Source organism: Meleagris gallopavo, chromosome 28 (assembly GCF_000146605.3).
Source record: "Meleagris gallopavo isolate NT-WF06-2002-E0010 breed Aviagen turkey brand Nicholas breeding stock chromosome 28, Turkey_5.1, whole genome shotgun sequence".
In the NCBI taxonomy this organism is placed as follows: domain Eukaryota; kingdom Metazoa; phylum Chordata; class Aves; order Galliformes; family Phasianidae; genus Meleagris; species Meleagris gallopavo.
In genome coordinates, this window is record NC_015038.2 from 558,859 (window position 1) to 562,463 (window position 3,605).

Here is a 3,605-nt window from a genome sequence, read left to right on the forward strand (position 1 = left end):
TGATACAAACATTTATTTTGTGTTGCAGAGTTTGGTGTCCATTTGGCAGAGCTGACTGTGGACCCGCAGGGAGCGCTGGCCATCCGGCAGGTGAGCTCACACCCACGGCAGCACTGCAGTTTGTGGGGCGTCCTGCTGTGTCCTGGGGGAGCCGGAGGTGGTTTTCCTTTGTCCCTCCATTTTCCCTTAGGTTTGTCACTTGTTCCTTCAGCGTATCCAGGTGTGCTGAGCTTTCCTTTCCTGAAAGCAGTGCTTTTGGGCCTTCTCAGCCTGCTGCTGGGCTGCGTGGTGCTGGCTGTGTGCAGTGGGCACCAGCAGCAGAGGTCCTCTTCTCTCTGCCACAGCTTTTCCTGTCGGTGTTTTTCTCCTTGAAAAAGAGGTTTAGGTTCTGTGTTTCTGTGGTTACGATGTGGTCCATACCTTGTGCTCTTGTAGAGGTGAGAAATAGCAGCCTTCTTGTGTCAGTGCTGCGTAGGCTGTCACTGTGCAAGGAGTGGCCATCAGTTCAGCTTTTTACTGCTGTGGCTTTTGACAAAGACTTGCATTTTGGTAAAAGCAGTGTGCTGTGGTTGTGAGATTTGTTCCTAATTTGTGACCTCTCTTCTAATGCAGCTAGCATCCGTCATTTTGAAACAGTATGTGGAAACTCACTGGTGTTCTCAGTCAGAAAAGTTCAGACCTCCAGAGACCACCGAGAGGGTAAGGCTTTGCTTCTTGTTTCCCGATTTAAGATACTTTATCCATCAGGAATATTAACTGGTTCCCTGAAATCAGTCTTGGGACTGGTGCCCCAGAAGTGCTGCCCTTTTTCCTTCTGTCCCTTTGGGCTGGGTGCCTGGTTCTCCTTCACCCAGACCTTACAAAGAATGCAAACACAAGCCTGACATTGGAACCGGCATTTATATCAGTGAGCCCAGGGTGTCCTTCATCCATATCTGCATCCTATCTCATTGCAGCTCTGAGCTGGGGAAGGCAGTTGCTGTGTGCCTGCCTGAGGGCTTTGCCTGAGGAGAGCACTACATTACAACACACCCAGCAGCTTTCCCTAAAAAGAAACACAGAATGCAGTCTGCCAGGCTTAGTCGTCTGCTGAGCATTCATTTTGTAAACCTGACGTTGAAGCTGTATCAGGATACGGTCACAGATGCCATAACTTGGTTTTGAGTAGCTTGTCCTGCGACTGGGGACGTGTTTTGCTAAACGCTGTGGTTCTCTACAGGCAAAAGTTGCTATTAGAGAGCTCCTACCCAACGGGCTGAGGGAATCCATCAGCAAAGTGCGCTCCAGTGTTGCCTACGCAGTGTCAGCAATAGCCCACTGGGACTGGCCCGAAGCCTGGCCTGAGCTCTTCAACCTCCTGATGGAGATGCTGGTTAGTGGAGATGTGAACGTGGTGCATGGAGCCATGAGAGTGCTGACAGGTACGTGCACACAGCAAGGCTGCCCGAGGAGGTGCTGTAGGCTTTTCCTTACCCGAGCATTCTGTCCCTTTGTACTGCAAATTGAGCTAGGACTGGCTGCTGCTGCTCTGCAGGGCACGATGCCTGCTGGTTGCTGCTGGGAGCTGAGGAAGCGCAGTGTCAGGCTCTGTGCTGCGGGCTGCAGCCCCCCAGGAGCTTTGTAACTCCCTGCTCTCAGATATCTGCCATTTTCAGCATGACATTTCTGCTGTCCCTCAGGGATTGCCACGGGTAGGACAGCCAGCACTGGTCTAGGCAAGCACGAAGCAATTCATTTCCCAGCGTTCTCTATGTTGTTGTTATGGGTTTGTTTTCTTCTAAGAAGTTCCCTTGTTTTCTGTTTTGCAGAGTTTACGCGGGAAGTGACGGACACACAGATGCCACATGTTGCTCCTGTTATTCTTCCAGAGATGTACAAAATCTTCACGATGGCTGAGGTATATCTTCACTCTTAAATGGGTACTGAGTTGCATTGGTGGGAATGTTTCTTGGAGCAAAGAAACAGCAGATGTGAAGGTTGAACTGTACCGTGGTAAGACTTAAAGTGTTTCCTCTGTGCTGTGATCATTCGTGACAGCTGACGTTTCAATTGAAATGTTGAAACCAATAATGAAATAAAGGGGAATCAAATAAAGCAGAAAAAAAAATCCCTTAAAAACATCTGGTATCCCTGTCTGTCGTTTTACAGGTGTATGGTATTCGCACGAGGTCACGCGCAGTGGAGATATTTACCACCTGTGCCCATATGATCTGTAACATGGAGGAACTGGAAAAGGCAAGAGTTCAACCTACCCTACAACACATATTGAATGGAAATGAAGTGAGGCTCTAAATCGTAACCTGAAAATGAAACATAGGAGAATTCCATAGGGCCAGGTGTAATCTGGAGGAGTGGCTGTAATTTCCTGCTCGCGGAGTGGCCAGCTCCCTGGTTTATGAGCACGTTTTGATGCTGTGCTTGGTTTCCATAACTGAGTTTAACAGACGTGCAGGGACAGCTTGGAGGGAGGGGATCAGCCTGGGGAGGAGATGAGGACCCCTCCTTTGCTTGGAAATCCCTGGAGGAGCCTCCAGTGGCCAGGGGGGAGCACTTGTTTGGCTGAGCACAGGGTGGCCCTTTGCTTTCCTGTCAGACACAGAGATCTGTTACCTGGAACTCACCTCTGCCTGCACTGATTTTTAACCAGGGTGCAGCCAAAGTCCTGATATTCCCCGTGGTGCAGCAGTTCACAGAGGCTTTTGTTCAGGCCCTGCAGATGCCTGACGGACCCACATCAGACAGTGGATTTAAGATGGAAGTCCTGAAAGTAAGTTGGTTAATACTGATAGGAAATGACCACATACATAAACACTGCCAGGTGTGCTGGGAAGGAGAGAAAGTCGAGGGCTGTGTTGCCTCTCCTGACACTGCCTGTGCCATGAGTTGTGAAGCTTTCTGGCTCCCAGTGCCACGCAGTCTTGAAATACAGAATTGTGCCTACACCGAAGTTGTGTGTGGTGAGCTCCATTATTGGGTTGTAGGTTTGGGGTGAAGGTGGACAGCCGTGTTCTTTGAATAAAACCATAATGCAGTTATTGTAAACAAGCATAAAGTTTTTCATAACGATTAGCTTTGCTCCTGAGCCAAGAAGTTAAATGCTGGAAGGTGCAGGAGGATGCTGTTGTGGTATTCAGAGGAGCAGCTGTTAAGTTCCGTGTTGTGGAACTGGTTTTTGTGGTCCTGTTCAAGGCAGCAGCACTGTGTTACTGCTTCCCATCGCCTCCCCTGCTGCTGCCTCTCCTCGGTGAGGGGTGCAGTGCTGTAAGAGCAGTAGGAGCCATTGATGGATGGTAGCAGCTCTGTGTGAGGGGAGCAGTGTTCTGTCTGGGTGCTCAGGGTTTTGTCACTTACAGCTTCTAAACTAATGATAGCAATTTTCTAAGGCAAAAGGAATTCAAGTGTAAGATCTATAAATTGCCTTTCCTTCCAGGAAAGTGCATTTTGTAGTCATTGTAATGCAGAAATGAGAAAACTCAAGGGATTGGTTAAGCCTGGTCTGCAGATAAGATGATGGCTGGAGCTCCTGAAGTGCAGGGGCAATGGGAGAAAGAACAGAGACATTCGGTAATATATTTTCAAGCAGCTGCAAGATCCCATCTTTTTTT

At 48.9% G+C, this 3,605-nt stretch overlaps 1 protein-coding gene across 1 annotated transcript; it reads left to right on the forward strand.

Annotated features, from left to right (window-relative positions):
• LOC104914454 (importin-9-like) lies at window positions 1-3,530 on the forward strand. The gene is made up of 6 exons (XM_010724067.3): window positions 1-90; window positions 613-699; window positions 1,220-1,421; window positions 1,809-1,897; window positions 2,149-2,235; window positions 2,648-3,530. Exons 3-6 carry the CDS (start codon window positions 1,361-1,363, stop codon window positions 2,990-2,992), a joined length of 582 nt encoding a protein of 193 aa, XP_010722369.1. The 5' UTR covers window positions 1-90; window positions 613-699; window positions 1,220-1,360; the 3' UTR covers window positions 2,993-3,530.
• The last annotated feature ends 75 nt before the right edge of the window (window positions 3,531-3,605 follow it).

Bases quoted from the DNA above. Each gene is read 5' to 3' on its own strand.
- LOC104914454 (XM_010724067.3), top strand. From the start codon at position 1,361: ATGGAGATGCTGGTTAGTGGAGATGTGAACGTGGTGCATGGAGCCATG. The intron at 1,422-1,808 runs GTACGTGCACAC...TCTGTTTTGCAG, and splicing joins AGCCATGAGAGTGCTGACAG to AGTTTACGCGGGAAGTGACG. The intron at 2,236-2,647 runs GCAAGAGTTCAA...ATTTTTAACCAG, and splicing joins ACATGGAGGAACTGGAAAAG to GGTGCAGCCAAAGTCCTGAT.